A 26922-nucleotide genomic window follows, 5' to 3' on the forward strand; every position below is an offset into this window, starting at 1 on the left:
TGAATTAATATTTTGTTTAGTTTAATGAGAGTGGATCAGGAGAGGAGGAGGTTAAAAGAATAAAGTTAAGGTAGGTTTCTAAATCATTTTCAATTTTAAAAAAGAATTTGTATTTATTTTTGCAATTATTATTTCAAATCGGCATCATGTTGAGTGATTTGTGCATTTTTTTTTCTTGTAAATTTAAAAAATGTTTTCTTATTTAAATAAAGCATTGAGAAAGCTATTGAGAAAAGATATTCTCGACTTGTGCAAAAATAAAGACAAGTGGAAAATTTGCAGAGAAATATTATTTCAGGGGAAAACTGATATTGTTTATATAAAACAAATGTTCACTAATATTCAAATATAAAGATAAATAATAAGGTTTTAAACTTTGCTTGCATTCAGTTTTAAAGTTTAAATTAATTTATTAAAGTTGTATCCGTTGACGAGTAAAATTAATATTAAATAATTAAATAAAATAAAATAAAATTAATATTTTAAAGATTAAATTTGTCAAAATCATGTTTATACAGTGATAACCATGCAGACTTTTAGAATCCAGTAATAACTTAAAAAGTACAATGAGCATAAGATCACAATAGTTGTGCAGTTTAAACAGACCCATATCATTATAAAGTATTTATTTAATAAGTGTCTAATAAAATAATTTGCTATGTAACAGCGTTAATACACATAAGTACTGCTATAATGTTTTCTTTATAAACCAATATCAGAGTAATTAAATTAAAGTTATCAATAAATTTCGCATTTATTTAAAACATCAATCAGTAATCACTTCATAATTTAATCAATTGATCATTTGATCAGTTAGTCAGTTAATCATTTGATCAATTATCAATTAATTTAGAAAATCAAAACTTGAAAAATTGATTGATTAATTAATTGATTAGTTGATTGTTTTATTAAATGATTAATCAATTAATCAATTAATCAATTAATCAATAAATCAATTAATCAATTAATCAATTAATCAATTAATCAATTAATGAATTAATCAATTAATCAATTAATCAATTAATCAATTAATCAATAAATCAATTAATCAATTAATTATTTAATAAATTAACCAACTAATCATTTAATTAATTATTTAATTAATTAAGTCATTTTTAAATCAATTATCAATTAATTACTGCGTACTCAATCAAAAGATGACCAGCTTGTATTTCAGTGGGGGAGATCCACCCTTTAGCTACAACTTCAAGGGACTCAAGAATAATGGAACATTCAGGAAAACTTAACAAAATAATTTAAATTTTCTATTTTTACGACAAAAATTTAAAAGATTGTGATTTAAAATTAGTTTTCACTGGTGGAAGTGCTCATCAATATTTAATACATTTGTGTTAATTAATGATAACAATGAAAATTTATTTTGAAAAACAAAAGTAAATGCGTAATTCCGGATATATTTGTTTTCAATCATAACTCCTGTATATTGAAGTGATATTGAATTTCTAACATGTAACTGGATAAATTTATCTCTTTATGTAAAAAAGGGGAAATTACAAGGTCACAAAGTCTAACCAGTACTTTTGCATAAATTTCTCCTTCTGTCTAGTTCAGTGTGATATCAGGGTTTGCATGTTTTAAATAAATAAATGCAGCAAAAAAAGCAATAAAAAAGGCAAAATGTCTTCTATTTGATGTAATATTAGCAAAAAAAGCAATAAAAGAGGCAAAATGTCTTCTATTTGATGTAATATTAGCAAAAAAAAAGCAATTAAAGAGGCAAAATGTCTTCTATTTGTTGTAATATTAGCAAAAAAGCAATAAAAGAGTCAAAATATCTTCTATTTGATGTAATATTAGCGAAAAATCAATAAAAGAGGCAAAATGTCTTCTATTTGATGTAATGTTATCAAAAAAAAGCAATAAAAGAGGCAAAATGTCTTCTATTTGATGTAATAATAGGGAAAAAAGCAATAAAAGAGGCAAAATGTCTTCTATTTGATGTAATATTAGGGAAAAAAGCAATAAAAGAGACGAAATGTCTTCTCTTTGATGTAATATTAGGAAAAAAAAATCAAAAGAGGCAAAATGTCTTCTATTTGATGTAATATTAGCAAAAATTCAAATTTTAATACAAATCATTTTGTTTGTGTAGAGTACGAGTGAAGAGTAAGAATGAGTTTGGTTGGGGACCCTACTCTTCTGTATTTACATTTTATATGTTCCCGAGAGGTAAATATATTAACGGTATTTTATTTGGCCCTGTCGTTGTGAACCGTTAACCGTTCACAGCTATAATTTCATTTAAACCTGTGCACTTAGATTCAGACTACTATAAAAAGTTTCATTAAATTTCAACACTGCAGGGACGATTTAAAGTGGCGTAACGCCAGCAAGGTCTTTGATTTAAATCACAAAAACTCACTTTTCCTGTAGAGTAATACTAATTTGAACATTTAATAAATAAAACAATCAAGTAAATCCTCATCAATTTTTATGTGATAGCTTTCAACCTTTTGATCACTTTTCTGCGCTGAGCCGAGAAATAAAATCCTTTTCCATTTTCCCTCTCCTCAGATTCAAGAGTTGAAACATTAAAACATTCACGTAGTTGTAAGCCATAAACAATTTACATCCTTAACAAATCTAAAGGGATTGTTCAGAATTAAATTCTTCACCAAATAAATAAAAAAAATGTTAGAGTAAAAGGATCCGTTTTTGATAATAAAAAGTTGAATAATAAAAAAAGGAAATGAGTTTTTGCCACAAACTCCAAAATTATAATCGCTACATCTGTGCAACCTGATTTCGTAGATCTTTGCTATTTCAAACTATGAATTCTATGATTAATGAAAACCTAAGTTTGAAATATGAAAAGTTTAAACCATCAGGTTTTAAAGAAAAAGGGATTAGAAAATTTGAGTTTGCAGCAACAACTCAGTTCCTTAGTGAAACAAGCAAAATAAAATTCAGAGCCTGGGATGAAATCATCATCATTGGGTACTATTAGAGACCCCCTTTTATTAGAGACCCCCAGATTTTCAATTGAGACACCCAGAAAATGAGAAATGAAAATATGGGGGTCTCCAGTAGTACTTCAATGATTATGATTTCTTCCCGTACTCCTGAGCTGGGAACTTAAGAATGGTGAATATCAGGATTAATGCTTAATCCTCTCTTTTTGCTAATCTTGAGACTAACATAATCTCGAGATTATGTTAGTCTCGAGATTAAGTATTTCAACAAATTTGATTATAGGAATGCCAGATTTGTTGGTTTTCTTGACTGGAAGGGTCTTCACTTAATTTTTCACCCATTTATTTATTAATACATTAGTTGAAATTGGTTTAAAAAGAATCTCAAACGTATTATCAAATATTCCTCTTCGCGGATAAATTTACAAAATGGCCGACAAGAAATTCTTTATTTGTTAGAAATTGTGGATTTCTCTCATGGGATAGAATTTATTTTCAAGGCTGTCATTGGTCAATACAATTTACGAACTATATTCCTGCATGTAACAGATCTAGACGCGATTACTATACTCCAAGTCTAATAAAGAACACACTATTCTCTATCTCTAGCCAAAACTCAAGGCTCTCTATTCTCAGCCAAACTCTAGGCTCTATATACGTCTGTATAAATCAAAGAATTCTATTGAACTAGTTTTATTTATATACAGGTGGATAAACTGACCGGGCTATCCCGGCAGGGTCAATGAACAGATAATTAAGATATTTACAAATAACATAGATAGCATTATACTTGATACAGAATCTATTACAAAATCCCCCAATCTAGACGCGATTACTATACTCCAAGTCTAATAAAGAACACACTATTCTCTATCTCTAGCCAAAACTCAAGGCTCTCTATTCTCAGCCAAACTCTAGGCTCTATATACGTCTGTATAAATCAAAGAATTCTATTGAACTAGTTTTATTTATATACAGGTGGATAAACTGACCGGGCTTTCCCGGCAGGGTCAATGAACAGATAATTAAGATATTTACAGATAACATAGATAGCATTATACTTGATACAGAATCTATTACATGCATGCACTCTCATTGGAAAAAACAATGTACGGATATCCAAAGAGAGAGAAATGAGTGGATTAAGGACTAAAATTAAAAGTTTCTACAGTGGATATTTGGATTAAGTAGTTGGGAATAAAGGTTATCCATTCTAAAGTTCCCAGCTCTGGATATCTATTATTGCAAATAGATTTCAAATCAAGTACTTAAAACATAATTTGTAAACATGTGGATTGATTGCTTTTTTTCCCGAACTTGATTAAGTAAATTGATTGCGTTAATCTTATTATAAACAGATTACACTTTTACTTATTTGCTTCCCAGGTTTGATAAATGTCTTTGTATTAATTTTAAAATATTTTTTAGAAAATGTCTGCTTAAGAAGGATTCTTTAAATCTAATTTAAACTTTAAATTCAAGGATTTTTCAAAAAGAAATATATTAAGTTTAATTTGAACTTCCATGGTGGTGTATTCATTGACACTTTTTCCAGTTCAGAATATATTCTCATTTTTCCGCAAATTGCATATATAATTTGGGATCTGGGTTCGTCGGCTTATGTTCTCCCGGTTAGACATTTTCCGACTATTTGAAATACGAATTTCTAAATGGGGACAATTGTCCTCATTGATAAAATGAATAAAGAACTTGTGGCAAACTCTCATTATTAATCTATTAATGTACCAGAGCTGAAAACTTAAGATTGCGATATCCTTAATCCCGAGATGGAATTTAAAGAATTTGAGCCGTGGTTTTAATCCGCCAAAACCCGGTTTAAATTTAGCGCCGGCTTAAATCTTGAAACATTTGATACAATTTTAAGTGGAACCAAACATATTTAAACCGCGGCTTAAATTTAAACCGCCGCTCAAATTCTTTAAATTCGGCCACTGATTGGTTATTAAAAGGAGAACAAGCATTATTTAATCTTGAGATTTAGAAAGAGAGTGGATCAAGCATCATGATCCCGATATTCACCATTCAAAAGATCCCAGCTCTGATGTCGTAGACCTTTAATATTTCAAACTTTGAATTTTGTTTGATCAAATAGTCAAAGTCTAAAATATCAAAGGTTTACACTTGAAGATTGCAGAGATATAAGGATTAAAAATGTAAAGCTTGATGCAAGTGTATTTAATATTCAACTGTTCAAGTCTTTTACAAAACTAAATTAAAAGGTTAGATTAAAATGTTACATGTTTTCAATCATGACTTCTCTCTTCTTGCAAAGCTGTTGAAAAAAAAACAAAAATTTCTAACATATAATCGGATAGGATTCAAAACTGAAGGAGCTACGAGGTCTCAAAGTCGGTAAAATAATGCCGCTTAACTTTGATCTTTTTCTTTTATCTTGTTCAGAGTGCTTTTAGTTAGAAATGAAGAATACAAAATCTTGAAAAGCAAACGTTTTCGTATTTGTATTAGTTTAATATTTATTAAAACTTATTTGTAATCAACATTGATATTGATATAGTTTCTTTTTATATAAATTATATAAATATATATACAGATATCTATATATAAAGAAAGGAAATTAGAAAAATAATATTTGTATATCTTCTTGCATTCTTTCTAAGATTTTCCTGTATCATGTTAAATAATTATTTTTAACTATTTTTAAAAACATAAATATTTTATTTTAGAGAAACTACCAATGGAGATCAAGGAATCCAAAACTGTCGAAAAAAACGGTAAAACGCACTTTTCCCACACTAGCAGTTTTTACTTTTTTTAGGCTTAACCCTAAAAAGGCTAAAAAAGTACTTTAAACGAAAAAACTAAATTTGTCAGTCAACTATTAAAAAATCTGATTGCTAACTTTTCTGGTTAAGGTGCTTGGGAGGCTTTAAAAAATGTATGTTTTAAACTTTTCAATAAATAGTTGTAATCTTTTTTAAAAGCCTTAGACATGTATATTTTAGAACTAAAAAGCACCTGCTTTAAGCTTTAGTTTTTAAGTCTTTGTCACAAACTTAAATTTTCTAATCCCAAGATCTTTGATTCGCTGACAAAGGATCCAAGAGGGAGGGTTGGCTGCTCTTAGGGTTTTGGAATTGCTCCCATTATTTTATTATAAAAAAACATAGTTTTCCTCAGATATCTCAATAATTTGATGATTTTTCTAGAAGGCTCTAAATTTGACATAGGACAATTTTTGTTTTGTGACTGTTGAATAAAACGCATTTTTTAATGGCAAAAATTAATTTAAGATTTTTTTAGGCGAATATTGGGATTTTTTTCGAAAAAAAACTTGGAAATGAGATGGCATATTAACATATTAACATACTGAGATGTATTATACCAGCTTAAATAAAACCTTTATGTATTTAGCTTACATGTTGTTTACACTTACCAATAATGTTTAATGTATAAGCTAAACAAAGTGGCGTCAGTTATGCTTATCAAAACTCTATTATCGCAACAGGCTACTTGGACTGAAATTTGTGATTTTTCCCCTCCAGATATCTAAACAAAGACACTAGAAAAGGGGTAGCGGACCCTTTTTTTCAATTTTCGGTTTTGAAGTACCCTTTTACAGGAAATTTCTGAAAATGTCGGATAAATTTTCACATTTTACTCTAAAACCCTTGGTCAAACGACCTAGGGAAGTAGCGTCAAATGCCATAGGGTCAAACTTGATGGGGTAAAATAATATAGGGTCAAACACACAGCAAAGGGTGAAACGACCTTGGGTAAAATATATAGGGTCAACAATTGCGACAAAATGGCCAAAAAAAAATATTAGCTTTATTTATAACTAAAAAGGTTACATTTTGTTTATAAAATTTCGAAATTTGTATTGTTCAAAGTTAGACATGTGGCCGACCCGCCAGGATCTCTAGCCTGTCCTAGCTGCGGCGCTCGGTCCCTAGTTTGTTCTTGCCGCAGCACTCCTCCCAGAAATTGTCTTATTTAACCTAGCCCCGATATAATACAAAATGAATATTCTTTTTATTTTGACCCTTTGTCACTTTTTTGACCGTTTGTCGTTTGACCCTCTGTCGGTGAACCAGACCTTTGCTATCTGTTGGTATAATACCTTTATTATTTCACAATTTGATATTTGATATTTGTTAATGTTTCAGCTCCTCTCACTTCAGACCAATCTCCAGTTTCTCATTCCTCTCTCTTCTCTTCTCTCTTCTCTCTACTCTTCTCCTTCCTTCTCAGATTTTAGTTTGTTTATCGAACTAATCAATAACTAATATAATTTTACCCTTAACAGTTTTGTTAAAGAGACTGAAAGTGTAATTTCAAATGACCCAGCATGCAAAGATACAAAAATAAAGTCTGTTTTTTAGTTTTTAAAGTTTTTTATTCTGATAATTGGGTCCTATAAGTTTCATGAAGTAGAAATGCGCAAGTCACTTTTGTTTGGAAACCACAATAGAAAATAATCAGTTTTGAAATTATAAACATTAATGTCTTAATGTGAATCGGAAATTGTAATCTTTGCATGGAGGGGCATTTGAAAGTTGCCTACATTCCCTTTAAGAATATACAAAGTTGAAAATGTGTATATGTATCTTGTAATTATATTTTTCAATGTTTCCGAAAAAACCTTCCAATTGTTTGAAAGCGCGAGAATGTAACGTCGCATATTAACAGTTTATCGCAATTTGTTAACCTAAAACCTGTTCTGATTGTTCTGATGTGATACAAAAATATGAGAAAAATACTTTATTCTTTGTTGACAATATAACTATAACTGTGTTGAATGCTTTATGTTATCTCTATACCCTCATATGCTATGACTCATCGAGAATAAAGGAGATATCCATGTTCAACTCTTTAAAAAAAAAAACATTATTTTAATTGGGGCTTCTCTGCAAAAAGTTACTTGCGCATTTCTACTGTTTGCTACAATTTCAGATTTCCGTATACAAAAAATCCTGTCATGGTACGTTCAATTTTCCCTTTTAAAATTAAGAAAACATTAATTTTTTTCCAAAGTTATATATTTGATAAAAAAAATATGAAAATGTGTGAAAGATGTTGTTGATTTTGTACCAAGGTATCCATGGAATACATGAATTGTTTACAATTATTTGATAAAGTATTTTTTTATGCAATTTCTGTAGAAAGTATAATGTTTGTGTGTTTCTGAATGCTCATCTAAAATTGACAAAAGAGTTTATTTTAATTTTCAAATTCCAGGTAAACTGTTTTCTTTAGATTTAGCTAGAAGAAATTCCTAACAAACTTGTTTTCGGTTTTTTTAATATTATAAATATGTTTTGATTGGCATTGAGTCTTTGCGAAACAAAATCAAATATTTAAATCTCAATATCATTAGAACCCGATGTTGTAAACCTTTGATATTTCAAAATCAGATTAATCAGAATTCATAGTTTGAAATATCTAAGATCTACAAGATTTGGTTCCAAAGATATAGTGATTAGAAAATCAGAGTTTGTGGCAAAGACTCAATTCCTTTGTTTTATTAAGGACCAACATCTTGTTATTATGATTATCATTACACAGGATTATTCTTGGCTATTTTTAGTTTAAGATTAAAATATCACAGAATATGTTTAAAAAACGAAGATAATTAAAAAACACGTTCAACCAAGCCAAAATGGTAAACTTAAAATGGTGAAAACTTTCTTAATCTTATAGTGCTAAAAACCCTATAATTGGTGTCAACTAATTGGAAATGATAAGTAGATCTTGAAAATGTCCTAAAATGTAAAAATTGAGCTAAGATGAGAGTTGTTGTACCTAAAAGAGCGTTTTTTAAATTCCTGTATCTGTATAATAGCCTACCAACACATTTGATTCAGACTTTCATCCTACAGAACTGTATCCAACATTTGTTTGACCTTCGGGGATAAGATTTCTAGCCCAGGAAATTGTTATTTGGTAGTTTTTAGTTAATTATACTAGAACGTTGGGAATTGTACATGGCACTCAAAAAAAGAAGTCACTTTAAATTAGGTCTAAATTCCAAAAAATTTCGGGAGCGCCGTTTGCCCCCCCCCCCCCCCCCCCTTTTTAGGTTTGAATCACTTTAAGTTTGAAAAAGATTACGGTATATTTAGTAAGCTGAAAATAATCTGAAATATGTCACTAATTTTATTACAAGATGAAATATTTTCTACTTTTTTCATGAAACTGAAAACTAACTTTTCAAACAAGTTTCAAACTTCCCCAGTTTAAACTACCGTCCATCAAAGGACAAACTTAAGAATTTAAAATCCTTTTTTAAGGTTTTCAATATTAAGGAAACATGTGTTCGACTTCCTAGTGTAAAAGAGGCAGAATTTATAAAAATGGTCAAATTACAAAAGTTAAAATTTTACAAGATTTAGAAAAAAAGAAACAACACAAAATATAATGATGTGTTACTTGAACCAGCGCACAAGAGCAATTGCTGAACTACGCTTGCACGGTTCACCTACTTCCTGCTATTCATTAAATCTGGTTTCTAACCTTGGCTCTGCAATGTATTTGTAGTGAGTAGTGACCTATCTGGATATTAAATATCAGTACCAACCGTATTAAATTTTGATCTGCACTTGACCCGAGTAAAAGCTGGGATCATCTCCAGATCAGGGTCTTAAAACCGGTTTTTAAAAAAATGGGGCTTTTAGACTTTGAGCTCTGATATGTTGTATGAAGAGGAGAACTATGAGAATATCTAATGAGAACTGTGGTCTTTAATCCATTAGTTGAATCTGAAGAGAGAAGAACCTGTCAATCTGCCCCCATCCCTTATTAATATTAGATTTACCACAATTTCCTTAGACAATTTATACTTATTAATTTGCACACAGTTTTGCAAACTATTGAAAAGGTGAAATGAAAGTGTGGACAGAGAATTCTACAAGTGGCTATATCACATGATTATGTAGTGACAGCCAGACTTGGGTTCTACAGGTTTTGATTCTCTCTCTCTCTCTCTCGAATAAAAAGGCTAAAAACGACTGGCTGGCAATATTAGGAAAATCGTCAATGCATTAAATCCCAAAATACACAGTACAACATTTTAATTACAAGGATTAGAAAAAATAGAAAATGTGGCAATTAATCAGTTCCTTTATCGAAAATCACGCCTTTTGTTTTGTCAAAAAATGAAACCATTGTCTGTAAACAATATAACGTGGTTCAATTCTTTTTTAAAAAAAGATATCCATAGACGGTATTTTTGGAATTAATTTGATCCGTTCAAAATGCATTTAAAATTCATCTTTAAAGAGCGCAGAGTTTGGGCAAGAGCATAAACTTACTTAAGCAGTTTTGTCAAATAATTCAAAGCTTTCGCTTTTATATTTTAAAAGATTATGCTCATGATGTTTATTAATAAAATTTTCGTGAAGTTTAAATCTTTAATTCCCTGAGGATAAAGTTTTGTCATTATTTTAATGGAAAAGAAAGAAAATTAAAGAATGGAATATTGAAGACCAATATCTAACCTAGTCCTAAGCCATGATTTTTACATAATACTTTTAAGGAGAAAGAATCGAGCACATCACTAAATTACATCTATTGTAAAAAGAATATTGATGTAATGTATTGGTTTACAAAACTTACAAAATTATGATGAGTTTTTAATTATGTTTTAACAAATATTATTATCTTCTAAGAAATACTTTGTCGGAAACTTTAATTTTCTATTTTTACGAATGTGCTTCCAGTTCTATCTCTAGGTATCAATTCCAAGTTGTCCAACTCAAAGTAATTTAATCAAACATAAATTTTAGGCTTCTTCCTAAACCTAACCTTTCAGGACGATTAGGGTCCATTTTCATTCACATCTTTATAAACTTATCAATGAATTTTATTCTGTTCTAATAACTCTTTGTTTCGTAGAAGACTTCCTTTCTTTTGATTCAATATAACCTTTAATCAGCTAATATCAAATTCATTTAGTTTTCTTTTCTTTACCATTTTTCTCATAAAGAATGGGTAATATAAGAGTAAGTTTTTAAAAGAATATTCTACGTCTTATTTCACTTATCCCAAACAAACGGACCAAATTTTGGTTGTTAAATTTTAACATTTCATGTGTGACAAACGAAAATGAATTGAAAAAAGGAAGGTTTTTTGCCACACACTCAAATCTTCTGATCCCAATATCTTTGCAACCTGATGGTTCAAACTTTTGATATTTCAAACTTAAATTAATTTATCTATAATTATTACTAGTTTGAAATATCTAAGGTCTATGACATTGGGTAGGGATGTTAACGTTTTCATTTTTCAGAAAAACGATCGTTTCGTTATGAAAACGACGACGAAAAATCGAAAACGAAACGATCGTTTTTAAAAACGATCGTTTTTTAAAAAGTTCGTTTTTTTAAAAATGGTCGTTTTTAAAACGATAGTTTTTCAAAACGCTCGTTTTTAAAAACGATCGTTTTTCAAAACGATCGTTTTTATAAAATTCGTCGTTTTGTTAACGATCGTTAACAAACGATCGTTTTTTTTCTGAAAACGAAACGATTGTTTTTGAAAACGAAACAAAAAACGATCGTTTAACGATCGTTTACAAAAACGATTAACAACCCTAACATTGGGTTACAGAGCTATAGAGATTAGAAAATAAGAGTTTGTGGCAAAAACTCAACTCCTTTCTACAGTTTTGTTTCACTATAAAACATTTAAATATAACTTAAGAAATACCAATTTTTTATAAAGTAAAATGTGAAAGGTTTTTTTAAATTTAAATTTTGGCTTTATAACAAACAATTTCCAGATTAAACTTTGCCAAATAATAACTAATAAACTTGTTGTATTAAAAGAACTGTAGGTGCGCGTAATTATAAGTTGCTGCATGTACAATTCATAACAGTACCCGGCCTTAAAAACTCTATATACTATCAAAAATGAATATGATGTTCATATGTTTATCTATATATAAATTTGGCTTGTCTTGGTGTTTGTTTGTTTGTCTGTCTGTTTGTTTGTATCCAATAAACGTCAAAACGGCTGAACCGATCGGGCCCAAATTTTTTGTGGGACATCTAGGGACCCCAGGGAAGGTATATGAATGATCAAAATTTTAAATATTTGTCTCCATCAAAATTCGATCTTCATTAAATTTTTGAAAATTTTGAAAATCCACGAAATTTTTTGTGAAAATCCGCGAATTATTTTTGTTTTGTTTTACGATGTACACAAAGAGAACATGTTCACAATTAATTTAGAAGATGGGCGCGAAGCGCCCTCTAAGGCTAGTAATCTTAAAAACTGATTATTTTCAACTAGAGGTTCTCTACATCAAGTTTTATCAGATAATGGGTACAAGGGTATATTTTCAACTAGAGGTTCTCTACATCATGTTTTATCAGACAATGGGTACAAGGGTACCGTTGTGAACCGGGCATGACCCTCTTTAAATGAAAGATCACTGAAGGTCACGACGATAGTCAATTTAATTGAAATTATAAACTTAAATTATTTTAATAATCTTCCGAAAAACTCCAAATAAAAAGAAAACTGATTATTTGTTTATAATTATCATGTTTTTTTTAAATATTTTTTATTCCATTGTCCAAAAAAAATTCACTCTCGAGTGCAGTAAAAATTGAAAGGTATTAATGAAACGATGTTTTAAGATTTTTTTACAATTATTTTAAGTTAAAAAGAATTACTGCACCAAACTGTCTCGCTGAACTTTTTACTGGAAAATTCAGGTTGGAACTTTTGATTAAATGGCGCTAATCTCTAACACCAGAGGACTCGATATACAACAAATGTTCATTTTTAAGTGATTCAGTGCCAAATCCGCGAAAAAATGTTGACCATATATTTGTGATCACTTGTTGACCTAAAACAGAATGCTTTCTTTTCGATTGGTGAATGATTTATGAGCTGAGATTTTAAAAGGAAACCCCATTGTTTAGTTTTCTTTAAGCTCTGGTATTCCCTAGGGTCTACAATTAGACCCAATGATTCTAATTGGTTCTGATTTGACCAATGAAAGAGCTCTGTCTGAAAAATAAGCTCTTGTAAATTTCGAATAATTTTGAGCGCGGCTTAAATTTGAGACGCGGATCAAATATGGTTGGTTCCACTTAAAATTGTATTCAATGTTTCAAGATTTAAGCCGGCGCTCAACTGAAGCCGGTTTCTGGCAGATTTGAGACGTGACATAAATTTATTAAATTTGAACTCTAGAGACAAAACTTTAATTGATTGAATCCTTAGGCTATTGAAAGTGAATTAACTTAACCCGTTGGTTCACAAGAAAACAGTTTAGCGCTTTATCAAAGTTCAAAAGTTCCAACCTCTGATCAGATTTCTGTTTCGAGCATTTTTACTCAGAATTGCAAAAAGTTGAAAATGCATTTGTGTTTTCCATTTAGCCAGGATTCTCTAGAATATGATGGGATTGATGTCAGCAGTGCTTTTCAAACATGGGATATTATCCTAGAACATTGAGCTTCCACGCACCTCTGCCCCTATAGTAAAAGTAAATTCAACCTATGTAAAGCATAAAGTCTGACCGCGCCAACCTTATTGCACCGGCTAGTCCTGTCCATAGAGCTAGGTACAGTACAAACTGGGACCGGAAAATTTGACCCTGCTCGGAAATTCAAATGTATATACGGCTGCCCGTGCATCAGTTTTAATATAAATAAGAAATCTTGGCTTTATTAAAAAGATAAAGAAAAGGCGAGAAAATCTTGGTTTAAAGTTGTGAGTTGATAGATGAACAGTGCCAGAGTTTAGACATGAGTAATGTGTAAACCATAGATTAAAGAGATTGACTGCACTCAAGTTTTGAGGAGTTAAAGTTTTTTAGAATACAAAATATAAAATTATTATTAAAGATTGGTGGAGTTTTATGTGGACTTTTAGAACAATTAAAACTAAATAGTAACACTTTAGAAATGTTCAAAATGGAGGTTGCTTATTTTGTGATTTTAAAATTTAAGAAAATATCAAGAATCCAATTTGTTAAATGTAATTAAAAAATCAAATTGGTTAAACACATATTGTCCCAGTACATTTTAAAGACACAAAGAAGGCATTAAAAATCTCACACACACCTTTTTCTTACACTCGATCAATCCTTACTCTTCATTAACTATCGAAAATATACCAAGATTTTCTTTTCTTGATTTTTATGTTTATTTTGACAATCTGGACAAGATTTTAGGTCATTTATGATCACAGGTTCCTGTATTGCAATAACATCAGTTGTCCTAACTATATGATCTATGGTGTAAGCTCTTGCAGTTTATTAAGTTTAGTTAAACCATAGTTCTTTAGTTCTTGGTCTGTAATTTCCCCCGAGGGGGGGGGGGGGGGGTCATCCTCACTTTTTTTATTTAGTATATACACGGTGTCCCAATATATAAGGGAATTATTGCCGTCCCTGATCCATGAAAACATTTTAGTAGAATTCCAGTCATTAAATCTTTAAAAGTTTTGTGATTTAAAAAATGTGGTCTTGCATATTGACGGTAACATTGAGAAATTTGTTCAGATTATAATATACATATATATTTAGAGTTGTTCAAAGAATTGTAACTACTGAGGATCTTCATGATAGGCGTGAAACATTATGTTTAGTATAATTCTTTTTTAATAAAAAATGTGAAGTTAAAAACTGAAATATATATATATATATATATATTAAAAAGAAAACCAGTTTAGTCTTTGATTATAGGATTAAAAGCTTATAAAACACAGGGAAAAAAAAATAATTTTGAAAGTGAAAACAATATTATTAACAACTATAATTAAACCGGACCAACTTGTGGTTCGAAGAAGATATTCTGATATAAGGAGAAACCAAAGTTATTTAATAAAAACGTGAACTTTCATCTCAAAATTAAGCATTAGCATATTTACAATGTGCATTGACAATTATTTTTTTTATTTTTAAACATTACGAAATAATTTAAATTCAATTTTAATTTTAACAAATTTTTTGCACAAACAATATAAAAAAGAACATTTTTTTCTTTGATAAAGTGTTTGATAAAGTTTACAGGTGTAGATCACAAGTTTTATGTACAGAAGCAACAAACATACAGTTTTCTGTTTTTTTCTTTTAATTGTTTTGACCTGCAGAGTTTTTTTGATTAATTTATTTTTAAAATTGTGCCTTAAACATTTTGAGAAATATACAAGAATTAACAGTTGCTACTTGCAGTCTTTTTCCCGATAATGTAAATATTGAAGAAAAAAAATAAAAACTAAAGCCTTTTAACTCTTTTCTTACTGTACATAGTACAGTTCTGATTCCAAAATTCTTATAAAATGTGACTGCTTGAATGTTTAATAGATATAATTACTAGAAACTTGAAATAATTCATTTAAGAAATGTTAAAAATTCCTTGCTAAATAAGTTCTAAAAACTTTAAAAATGTAATACTAATAATACTATATTCTAGTTTATTATATTATATTCTACATTTTTATGAATCTCACTGTATATATGTAGATATGTCAAGTATTTAAAACTAAAATATGAAATTAAGATCTTCCCAAACTATTCATGCTGTTGCTGTACTAAACTAGGCAATATGGTCGAAATCAATAAAGTATGTTATCTATATATTTGCTAGAATCTGAAAAGTTTCATAGAAAAAGTTTTTTCTTTTTATGTGTGGACTAAAGAATGGGATGCCATTAGACTCTCTCTTAGTGTATACTGTATAGTCTGTAGGGTTGTCCAAAAATACTTAGTGTATACTGTATAGTCTGTAGGGTTGTCCAAAAATACTTTTCCAAGTTTGCAGCCAATAGGGGGTCCGAAAGTTCTAGTCTCCTGGGTATTTTATAAATAACTAAGTTTTAGACCTTAAAATTAAAAAGAAATCTATTTTTTTCAACAAAGTGGCAGTGGTGTGAACTTTATATAGTCAAATTAATGTCCTAGAATACTAAGTTGATCTGCAGAGCAATTTTTCTTGATTGTAGAAATTTGTTTCCAGATTTCAAGTTATCTAATCAAATCTAAATTCTCTTGGAAGAAATATCGAAACACTAAAATATTTTTGGAACAACTATGAGACCTACAATCTGTTTTGTATAATGGATATACACACAAAGGACACCCTGTTTTAGTCTTTAGAGAAAGTATACCTATAATGATATGAGAAGCACTTACAAATTGTATTCTCACATAAATTAAATGTTCTGCACTGAGCGTTTTTTTAAATACAAATCTTAGATCTGCAAGGTGTCTTCTCAATAATAAGCAATATTTATCATACCGGGTGTAGTTGATGCCATGGCCAATTTTCCTGTAAAGGACATTGAAATGTCATAAACTCTGATTTTCTAATCTCTATATCTTTGGACTCCAATGTAGTAGACCATTAATATTTCAAACTATGACTTCTGTTCACGGGCAGCCGTAGTACAATTGAATTTCCGAGCCGGGTCAACCTTTCCGGGCCCAGTTTGTACTGTACCGCACGGAAATTGGCTTAATTAAGCAGACAATCAACAGTACTAGCCGGTGCAACAAGGTTGACGCGGTCAGACTTTATGCTTCATATATGTTGAATTTACTTTTACTAAAGAGGAAGAGGTGCGTGTGTTAGATCAAATAATATAATTTTGAAATATCAAAGGTTTATGACATCGGGTTTCCAAAATATAGGGATTAGAAAATCAGAATTTTTGGCAAGGACTCAATTCCAAGTATCATGTTTTTTTATCAAATCAAATACTCTTTAACATGAGTGCAGTCTTGTAAAATAAAAAAACCTTTCCTTTTTTCCTTCATTGTTCGTAGGATATTCTGCAAATCTTACGCTTTGAAGAACATTTTTGGGGGACTCATGGCGACAGAATAATAAAATGTAAATATATATATATTTATATATAATATATATATTGGAATGGATATTGTAGTGTATGTTTGTCTTCCAATAAACTAATTTTAGAATTAGTTCAAACTTGATTTCTAATTTAAAGTTTTTATAAATCGTTGTTTTTGCAGTTGCAATCAAACACGGGGTTTAGCTATAAATGATTGAAACCTATCAACAGTTAATGGTAGTTTATTGTCTTGACAAATTAATACTGTCAGTCACTAAAACAATTAAACAAGACTCAAAACAAATAAAAATAGTTAATTACAATATGTTCCACAGTGAATCGATCGGCAGTTTTACTAATATAACACAATTCTAAATCGCTAGGTTTCTTTAAAAGTAGAGAAATGTTTGCAATCATAATTATAAACTAGTTCTTAAACAATTACATAAAAAATACCCCCCACAACTAAAATATTGAATGAAGCCCCTCCTGAGATGAAAACATTTCAAAGTTTTCCTATTTAAGGTTCTTTCGTTAGTAACTTTATTTGTTTCATTTCTTCTTTTTTTTCTGCTAGATTCTGCTGATCATACAAGTTATTAAATGATCAGCTTTCAGATAAAAATATTTATTGCATTTTTTAAAAACTAAAGACATTGTATCAGCATGTGTTGGATGATATGTTTGTCTAAATTAAAATTTTATAATCCTGAAAAACACAAAACAATTTTTATCTATCGGGTAAAAATAGATTAAAAATATAAGCTTCAGCTTTTTTTACTCTTTTATCACTATTTTGGTCCAACAGAAGTTAATTCCTTTTTGCTAGTTCAATGATTTAAACAAACAAGACAAATTAAAGACCACTAAAATCTGGTATCGTCAAATATGAGTTTTTAAAAATACGAATCTGCTGTTTTGTCGGATTAAGCATGTATAATTGCTTCAAAATAATCATTGGGAATTCAGATATTGTATGTTAGCGCTGCATCATTTAAAAGTTTCAACCTCTTGTTAGAGGTTCTTCAACATGATCTATAGTAGAGATGTCAACGATAGTGTAACGTAACGTAAAATGTACGTTTTTGTACGTTACGTTACAATAATATGAAACGTTTGGATATATTCTATATAACGTGAACGTTAAACGTTAACGTTATAGGAGCTCATACCTAACGTTAACGTTAAACATTAACGTTAGATGAACATACCCCCAAAGTTAGCGTTTTGTGGTAATGTAACGTTATTTTTCTAATATCTACAACTTGTTTGACCATAACGTTAAGAAATGTTTTGTTTCCATGGGGAGCTGGAAAGTCTAACGTTTGAAACATTAATTGTGATTTTATTGCATATCGTAATGAAAGGATTTCTATTTCAAAGTTCAACTTTAAAAAAAGTGTAACGTTGTATAAATGAAAAATGCCTTACTTTTTATGAAAACGTTTTGAAACGTTTTCCCTTATAGTATAATGAAAAGTTCAACGTTTTAGAAATGGGTTATTATTTTAATAATCAGGAAACGAAAGTTTTTTTATACAGCGTATAAATTTTGATAATGTAACGTATAACATTTAACAGATGTAATTCTGTAAATCATAAGTTTCATAAGTTTTCTCTGAATACTAAATTGATTAGTCTAACGTTAGATATATGTCTTATGAAAATGTTGTTCATAAAACGTTAGGCTATGAGGGCTGAGTTTTAATTTCAAAAGTGTAACAATAATTCAGCCAATCAAAACATTTCAAAACGTCTCTAGTCTATCAATGTAAGAGATTAAAATGATAATTAACGGTTTCTTATTTCAAGTTTAAAGGAAATGAGTTTATGCCACAAACTCTAAAAACATTTTCTATATCTTTGAAACCTGATGTCGTAGACCATAAGTATTGAAATAAAAAAAGGTTTAAACCATCAGGTTGGAAAGACTATAAGGATAAGTATATTTGAAAAAAAAACTTAGTTCCTTTCTAAAGTGTAAACAAGTTTTTTTGTAACATTCTATTAGTGATAATTCAAATCTTATAAATGTTTCTTGGATATTAAAGGTTTTTGATTTGCCATTGTTAAATGAAACCCACTAAAACTCCGGAAAAGGAAGACGACATTTAAGAAATTATACATTTGCATTTTCTGTTATAAAGCAAATGATTTACTAATAGCAAAAAAATGAACTTATTAAGTGGAACGGGTCTGTGAACAAACACAATTGCTGGGTTTCATATTTATTTGACTAATTGAAATCATAACTTCAGTTGGCATGGTTCATGTTTTAGGTTGAAAAATTTAGAAATGTAGATACTTACTTAAATGCAAAAATATTTTATCAATTGGAAACTGCGTGTTATGTTTTATTCATCAATAGATTTTTATGAAACTTTAGAAAAGAATAAAAAACTGATTTTTTAATCGATTTGTTAAAAAAAGAAAAAAAAATTATTATATTTTATTTCGCGTTGTTTGTGTTAAAAAAGATTTAGCATTTGTCTAACTTTATTTGATATTTTTTAACCCCAAACATGAACACTGAAAACATTCTTTTCGTGGTTTGTAAACTAAAGCTAATGCCGCTTTTTTACTCCCTTTGTAAGTAACATAAAAAAACACAAAAATAAACTAAAAATTCGCCACAAATTATAATTTCCTAATCTCTACAATTTTTGCAAAAGTGGTTTAACTTGCCAAATTTTAATTCATTTTATGAAGTGTCCCAAAAATGTCTATTTTTTAAGCTCGCCAAATACACGATGATAATTTCAAGTGATCCTCCATTTAAAGAGGGCCATGCTCGATTCCCAATGGTAATGTGCATACCTTATTGATGATTTGAAAATACCAGCGTTTTCCTATTTTCTAAATGTATGCTGGACATGCCACTCCATAAATGGAAGGTAACTGGAAACACAATTTTTTTTGCATGGTTCATGATTTAGGATGAAAAATACTAAAGTAGGAATGTAATTATCACGGAAAAAATCTTGTAATGCTTTCATAAAGAATTGTTATTTTTAATGAAGTGTAACGTAAGAAACGTTAAGGCCTGAACATTTAAATACAACGCAACGTATAGAGCATTTTTTCAAATCTTTCTTAGAAACGAAACGAATAAACAGTTTTGATTGTCAGTTGTAAAAAAGTGTAACAAAAAAGTTTTCACAATAACGTTTCGATAAATCGTAACGTAAGAAAAGTTTTAGTAAATTTTCTTAACGTAATTAAAAGAGTTTATATTGGAAAAGTTAAGATAAAACGTAACATTAACAAAAAATATTCTTTGCACAGAAATGCATTGCAACGTACAAAGTTATGCCCAAATGAAGTTTTATGAAAGCAAAACGTTTGTCACCTATTAGTTTTCAAATCAAGTGAAAGTGTAACATAAGGTCTCTAAAAAAATTTACCTTGCATGAAAGTGGAACGTTAGAAAATTGTGGTTATATTACTAAAGCTTTAACGCAACGTTGGGAAAGTTTTTTAAAACAGGAAATGCAAAAGTGTAACGGAGCTTACTTTTTTTTTGCTAACATTTACTAAAGCTTAACGTTGTATAAGGTATTCAAGTGCAGAAAATTCATTACGTAACGTTACACTATGCCATAAAATTTCATAATGGGAAACGTAACGTTTCAAACGTTTATACTTTTGATTAACACTATCGTAACGAAAGCTAAAATATAGAAAAATCAAAACGTTGACATCTCTAATCTATAGGGTTGCATTGATGGTAAAGATATTTGTTAGTCAAGTATTAAAGTTATAGTCTATCCTACACTAAAGTTATTTTTCAATAGATTTATAAACATATGTCACAAAAGAATTCAGTCTTTGTTACAAACTTAAATTTATCATTCCAATATCTTTTCGCAACCTGATGGTGTAAGCTTTTGATATTTCAGACATTTCAGAATTCAGAGGTAGGGATGTTAACGTTTTCATTTTTTTTGAAAAACAATTGTTTCGTTATGAAAACGACGATGAAAAATCGAAAGCGAAACGATCGTTTTTTTTAAATGGTCGTTTTTAGAAACGATCGTTTTTATAAAAATCGTAGTTTCGTTAACGATCGTTAACGACGAACCTTAATGAATAAGGAAACTGTACTTATCATTGAGTAGTTTTTAAGAAAATATCAAGAAGTTTTAGCTCCCTCACAACTTTTAACTTCATGCATGACGACATTCAATAAAGTTGCATGTAATTTGTTTTTCAAAAACGATCGTTTTTATAAAGTTCGTCGTTTCGTTAACGATCGTTAACAACAACCCTTCGTTGACGATCGTTAACGACGGCCCTTCGTTAACGATCGTTAACAAAATTGTCAATAATTTTTTTTTTTCAAAAACGATCGTTTTTCCAAAAGCGATCGTTTTTAAAAAACAATCGTATAAAAACGGTCACAAATCGTTCGAAAAGTTTAAAATGATTTTCAAAAACGATTAACAACTCTATTCATAGGTAGTTTAAAATAGCTACGGTCTATGGCATGTATGGCAAAACCCTGATAAATCTTAGCGTAAATATCTTAATATTTTAGTTTCCGATCTCAACATTTTCAGCTTGAAGAATTCATTGATTTGTAGAATGGTTTTGAGCATTCACAATGCAATGCAGGAATATTCAACTTTTGAAATAGATCTAACTAGTTAGATCAGCATATACTTTACTTCTGTTTAAACTTGTAATATAGTGGAAACAAATTCTATTGGAGTTAACGCTATAACTCTCAGGCTAGGTATGAACAGTATAATAATTTACTATGCTTGAATACCAAAGAGATATATAGAAATTTAAATAATATTTCGTCAGGTATGCAAATATTTCGAGATAAATTGAGTGTTTGGCTACGTGAAAGCTGGATTATATAGTATTTAATATACATAAACAACTTGAAAAGAAAAAATGTACCACTTGCTATATACTTACATCAATAGATTAATTACACTAACCCTCTTTTATAAATCAATAACACTTTCTTTAAATCAGCTGTTTATGAATCTAATCTATGAACCTTTCGATCATAGAGAGAATTTTATCTAAGAATATTCTGATCTATAGAAAGATGTATAGATTGATCTAAATTAATTGTTTAGGTACGTCTAAGTCTACACTTGACCGAAAAAAAAAGAAAATTGATCTAAAATATGTAGAATCTGATCTAACTTTTTTTTTATTCAAAAATCGATTTGGTTTATGCAAAGGAATTGAGGGTCTGTCACAAATTCAAATTTGAATTCAAACCTGATTGTGTAATTCTTTAGTATTTCAAAATCTGATTATGTGATCTAACAAAATTCATAGTTTGAAATATTTTAGGTCTATTACCTTTTCAAATAACATTTAGAAAACTACAATAAATTCGGAATTTTATTTTCAATTTTATAGAATTTATCTAAAAAGAAAAAACTAAAATTTGATAATTTGAGTAATAATATTTGATTTAAAAGTTCACAAAATATGTAAGGTTCAGACCATAAATAAGATAGGTAGGGTTCAGGGTAGAGATAAAAAGGTTTAAGGGAAGAGATAAGTAGGCTCCGGAAAAGGATGAGTAGGGTTTGGGGCAGAGATGAGTAGGGTTCAGGATAGAGTTGGTATAAGGGTAGAGATCAGGTTTAGATTGAAAAGAGTTCTTAATTAACCTGAGCTTAAGCCCTCTTAATATATTTAACCTAAAACTATAGGGTTTCTGACGCAAGTGGATTTTACTTGCGCGCAATTGCGAGCTCTGCTATTCCCGTGCAATTCCGTATAATTCCGCACAATTGAGTGCAATTCAAGAACAGTTGCGCGGAATTTCGCACAGTTGCACGCAATTTCGTGCAACGGAATTCCAATTAGAAACCCTACCTGAAACCTACACTTTTCAAGAAAATATGTTGTTATTTGAAAATTAGGTTTAAGATCAAACTTCATATTTTTTCCAATTGTGGGAATTTGATGGTAATTTTGTAAGATCAGAGTCCACGCGTATGTCATATATTCATTAAGATCATATTCCCTTAACCCTATCCCCGCTGGGGTACTTGAAAACCAGGATACGCAAACCGGTTATAGATCAAATTGAATTGAAGTTGGAAAATGCCAGCTTGCATCGCAAGCATAGGGTCAAATGGTGAAATTAGTGACTATATTGATAGAAAATCGGTATTCTATGCATTTGTGAAACATTTTAGAATATTTTTTAAATTTGTTTCGTAAAATTAATGTTAAAATTAAGAAAACACTTCATTAAATTTTCATTTTTTGCAAAACAACTAACTTTTATTATTTTTAAACTGTTCTCTTAATTAAATAAATTAAATTAAAATTCTCACAATTTCAAATTAGGACTTGATTAAAAATGTTTAAAGTTTAATTTTTAAGAGCAGTCTTTCGGTGAAATAAAATATTGTATCACTAAACTGTTTACTAAAGGCCAACAACAGTTACTACTCTTTTTCAACAAACTAGCCAGCAAAAAATAAGATATTCATTTCCGGAATCATTACATAAAAAAGAATAAATAAAGTAAAAGTTGCAACATTTTACAAGGTAAGCCATAGAAAACTCATTCCAACAGATTTATGTGCAGTTAACCACTAACTCAAACTGCAAACATTCAAACTAAAACTTTTCTATTTTCTTTTTTTAAGAGTTTACATTCTCATTTTACGTTTTATTTGATTAATTTTGGTTTTACGAGACGACACATGAAACAAGGTTTATTAATTTATGTCCTAATTATGGTGTTTGGGTAATTATTAAATTTATTGAGGGATATTAATGATAATTAGTGTCTAACAATTCTGATTTATTAAACAAGATAAACCACTGTCACAGTAGTAATGGAAATACGTCAACACTAAACTTCACGGAATTTTACAGACAATGATTCTAAACAAAATGTAAAAATTAGTATTTGTAATTATACGCATTTCTGGTTTAAATTGAATTATGAAAATACAGATTCCTCTGACATTTTAGTCACAAATTATACTGAAACTCATCAGATATGACGCCATCATATTAATAATTTACTTCGGCTAAGATTAATAATTTTTTAGCGGACATTTTAGTTGATTTTTATCTCTTCTCCGACTTAAATTAAAATAAGAAATGTTTGAATTTAAAACCCGAATTTTTACTTAATATATGAACATATCCGCCACGTTTAGGAAACGATAGAAAGAAAGCACTTAAAGGGACTGTTGTTGGTATTTTAAGGGAGGCTTCATTAAAGAGGTCAATACCCGATTCATAATGAAGATGTTGTCAAATATTTTGCTAAAGAAGTATTTAATTCTCATAATGTTCTCCGTTGTTTAGTCGAAAGAAATCTGTGAAGATTGAATACTCAAGGTTTGAAATATCAATGGTTTACACCATCATAATGCTATTAGGGTTTCAGTTTCTTATATATTTTCGGGTTTAAAGAAAAATTGAGCCCAATCAGGTCAGCTTGGAAGACAAGTTTATATGTGAAGATTGAGATTAGAAAGATATTTGAAATATATGTCAGAACAAGAGTATATTGCTAAAGCTCGAGTATTTTATACTGCATTGAGAATACTTTTATAGAATGAATACCTGCTAATACTCTAAATCTTTTCAGCCAAAAATAGTTTACATTCCCAAAGAATAAATATTTTTGTACTCAGCAATCTCATCCATATATTCTACTCTACACTTTAACAATTAGGATTCTATATGGACGGATCCTTTCAACATCTGTCAAGGCTGGGAATGCTTTGAATGGGTCTGAATGGATCTGAGAATGCAAAGGGCTTCCTACTGAGAATTTATACAACGAGAGTAGAGCAGTGCATCGTTTGCAAACTTCGTTATCGATTTTGTCCTGAAAAGATTGTTAAGAACAGTGTTTAAGAAAATCTTGGCCAAACGGTGCAGTTGGAACCTAGATATGAGCTATCTATCTTCTTCGTCGTCTTCACCTTACCGGAGTGATGCAGCTGAAATTGAAAATATTAATTTAGCTCTGTTCTACCTACGTCTATAGAGTACATTGAATGAATAAAAAGAGTTGCGGTAAGTCAAGGTTATAATGCAAGGAAAGCTATTTCAGAGGTTACGGATCTTTTGTACTGCAGTGTACTGCCTCTGGGTGGTTATGTAAACACAAGACGGATGTACTACTAAACGAACACTAATGCATCTATTCTTGTTTACAAATTCCGCCCAGAGAGAACTGGTTCCAATATGTACGCAGAGTATACCCAACTGCAATTAACTTTCTTTGCATTATTGCCTTGCGGCAAGTATTGCTTGTACTCCGTACAAATGTATGGGGTGTTTTGTTTTCTTTAGAGAACCATTAATGCACGCAATTCAGAATAAGAAGATACTAGATGATACTGATCTGTTAAATTTGTTTTCTACAGATTGACCCCGAGAAGTAAAACGTATCATTGACCTTTTTGTATGACGAGTTTATGATGTACAAGGGGTTGTTACAATTTTCTGCTTTTTAGTCGGCATAAACCAAGGTTATAATGCAAGGAAAATTAATTAAAGTTGCGTATACTCTGCGCACAAATTTAAACCAGTTTTCTCAGGACGGAATTTGTAAACAAGAATAGATGCATCAGTGTTCGTTTAGTATCCACGGACGATGAAGGATAAAAGCATATAATTTTGATAATTTTGATAATTCACATAATAGTTTCCTATGACAAGAATATTTCATTGATTTTTTATGTAAAAGATGGAGTACAAAAGATGCGTACACCTCTAAAATAACTGTGCTTGCATTTTAACCTTTATGCGCACAACAATCTACGCTAATGTATCTAGGAGTTGGAAATAATGAATATTGCGAAGAAGTTGAACTTGGAACGACTAGTTGAAGCAGTAACGACTAGATGAATTGGAGACAATTAGTTGAACTACCTGTGTATCATCTTCTCTTTTTTAAGTTGATCTCAGGCGTAAGTGGCATGCACACCTCTGTATCAGAGTAGAATCTATAGTTTCCAAGGGGGTTTTCAGGCCTCAAAGGGTACTAAGCCCCCCCCCTCATCCCTAGAAATAAAAAATGTATGCTCCTGGACAAAGTAAATGAATTCGCCATAGCTGTAAAGTTAAACAGTTTTTTTCTTGTTAAAATGCCAAGTATATAACTGCAAGCAAACATTATTAAGAAAACATAAGAGAAGATAAAACCTATGGAGGTTTTTTATAACTTGAATAAAAAATGATTATTAATCATTATTAATAATTAATTATTATTAATTTCTCCTTAGAACACCTTGGAGAGTTAGCTTGAATGCTTAGGGTTTGAAACGTGCATTAACTTACAGTAAAATTTCGCTGAGTTATGAAAGCTTAAGTACTGTTTCTAAAATTAAAGAGTGCTATACAGGTATCTTCGAAATACTTTGGCACTCAATAACAATGTGTTGATCAACATTATTCTTTCTTAATCGTAATTGTAATCGTAATCGTAAAGAATGATGAATATGCAAAAATTCTTCAAGACTTGTTTTGTTAAAGAGCCTAGTAGACGTAATGCCAAGAGACCCTACGACTGTAAGGTGGAAAATTTACCCTTTAAACCTTTGTCTTATCAACCTTAACGTGTTTTTGAAAGCCCTTTTTCAAGAATCTGCGACAAAATAATTGAAAATTTGAAAGAATCTGAATATTGTTTACGATATCTAGTTTTAAGCAAAAATGGTGCAAAAAAACACACACAAAATGAGAGATCATATGTATATTATTGAACAGTTCTCGACCGTACGTTGAGGTTTTATTCAACGAGCAAAAGAGAAGGTCATACACAGGGGCGTATTCAGGAATTTGTCCAGGGGGGGCGGGCTTAAATTTTGTTCTCTTTCCAGGGAGGGGCTCAGCATCCGTTGGGGCCTGAAAACCCCCTAAAATCAATAGATTTCACTGGTCCATACCCCCCCCCCTGAATACGCCTCTGGTCATACAATTTAAAATAAATTACCCCGGATTTTCTTACAGTGTTGTTTCATTTTTTGTAAAACAATTCCGAGTGAAAGCAAAAACTTCGCAAAATTCGTAATTCCTTAGATTTAAGCAATTTGATTTTTAATAATTTTTAGGCTTTCTAGAAAACGATGAAATAACACAAAATTCATCTGAGTATTGAATTTTGGTGCAGATAACGAGATCCATGGTTGATCTCGTCTTTTGTTAATCTGCATAGTATAACAATCTTTATTCTATATCC

At 30.0% G+C, this 26922-nt stretch overlaps 1 protein-coding gene across 1 annotated transcript in view; it reads left to right on the forward strand.

Annotated features, from left to right (window-relative positions):
• The window catches only part of LOC111708202 (MAM domain-containing glycosylphosphatidylinositol anchor protein 2), a gene marked incomplete at its 5' end in the record, with an annotated part of 32430 nt that extends 25010 nt beyond the window's left edge, over window positions 1-7420 (forward strand). The window contains 5 exons of the mRNA XM_023481505.1: window positions 21-70; window positions 1178-1237; window positions 2114-2190; window positions 5639-5686; window positions 7082-7420. Of these exons, the coding sequence (XP_023337273.1) occupies window positions 21-70; window positions 1178-1237; window positions 2114-2190; window positions 5639-5686; window positions 7082-7173 (327 nt within the window). The remainder of the gene's footprint in view (window positions 1-20; window positions 71-1177; window positions 1238-2113; window positions 2191-5638; window positions 5687-7081) is intronic.
• Window positions 7421-26922: the final 19502 nt, after the last annotated feature.

Source organism: Eurytemora carolleeae, unplaced genomic scaffold (assembly GCF_000591075.1).
Source record: "Eurytemora carolleeae unplaced genomic scaffold, Eaff_2.0 scaffold855, whole genome shotgun sequence".
Lineage (NCBI taxonomy): Eukaryota > Metazoa > Arthropoda > Copepoda > Calanoida > Temoridae > Eurytemora > Eurytemora carolleeae.